The following is a 1006-nucleotide window of genomic DNA, read 5'->3' as shown; positions in this document are numbered from 1 at the left end:
GCGCGAGAGTCGACGTGGAATTTGTTTGTTCGACACTTCCGAGCGACGCGATCCGGCGACATCGTTAGCAGCGTCGCTGCAGATGCAGAATCGCGATTGAATGGCGACTCTGCGAAATAGATGCAACTCGGACGATCGACGGACAGACGTTGCGAGGAAGTCTTTCCGGTTTCTACTCGCCGAGTGGTAGTGGTGGTAGTAGCAGCAGCAGCAGCAGCAGCAACAACAGCAGGAGCAACAGCAAGAACAGGAATCTCAAGTTCAAGTTCACGCAGAGCAAGAGGCACCTCAACCACAGCGTCTACCGCAAGAACAGCCGAAGCGGGAAGAGGTGCAGCCGCAACAAAAGGAGCCGGGTCACCTACAGCAGCAAGTCCGTCAGAAGATAGAGAAGGACAGGGAGCAGCGAAAGCTACAGCAAGAGCAACAGCTGTTGCAGCGTAAAATGGAATTGGAGCAGCAGCTGCGACGGAAGTTCGAACGAGATGCAGAAATATTGCGAAAACTAGAATATGAAAAACCGTTGCAGCAGAAGCTGGAACATGAAATACGAAGAAAATTGGAGAAAGGGAAGGAGGAACAGCAGCAAATTACGCGGCCGGAGCTGGTGAAGAAAGAAGAAACGAAGCATTCGCCGAAAGCCGAACAGCGTGTGCAGCAACAGCTAAAAGTGGATGATAAGCAGCCGCAACTGCAGAAGGCGGATGAACAGCCGGAACTGCAACAGAAACGTAAACAACTGCAAGAACCGCTGGATAAGAATGAGCGAGCGAAACTGCGCAAGCAAGGTGAAAAGGTGCAACTTGCGGATGTATCGCGTCAAGAGTCGATTGTGCAGCAGCAAAAATTGGAGATAACAGTGCAACAAGCAGATCAAAAGACACAGCGTCGGAAGGAGAAGCCGCAGTTGCCGCAGCCTGGGGAATCGCAACAGCAGCAGCCGCAGCCGCAATCGCAGCAAGAGCAGCCAACTGGTATACGACCGCTCGAGGGAGTCGGTGGACTT

At 52.8% G+C, this 1006-nt stretch overlaps 1 protein-coding gene across 1 annotated transcript; it reads left to right on the top strand.

Annotated features, from left to right (window-relative positions):
- Positions 1–202: 202 nt before the first annotated feature.
- LOC105461229 (putative mediator of RNA polymerase II transcription subunit 12) lies at positions 203–1003 on the top strand (the record flags this gene model as incomplete). The annotated part of the gene is made up of 1 exon (XM_011707732.1): positions 203–1003. A coding segment is annotated over one exon (801 nt), but the record flags the coding sequence as incomplete, so codon positions are not given.
- Positions 1004–1006: the final 3 nt, after the last annotated feature.

Source organism: Wasmannia auropunctata, unplaced genomic scaffold (assembly GCF_000956235.1).
Source record: "Wasmannia auropunctata unplaced genomic scaffold, wasmannia.A_1.0 LD306868.1, whole genome shotgun sequence".
NCBI lineage: Eukaryota > Metazoa > Arthropoda > Insecta > Hymenoptera > Formicidae > Wasmannia > Wasmannia auropunctata.
Note: the sequence above shows the minus strand (reverse complement) of the source record. Positions and strands in the feature narration are given on the sequence as shown.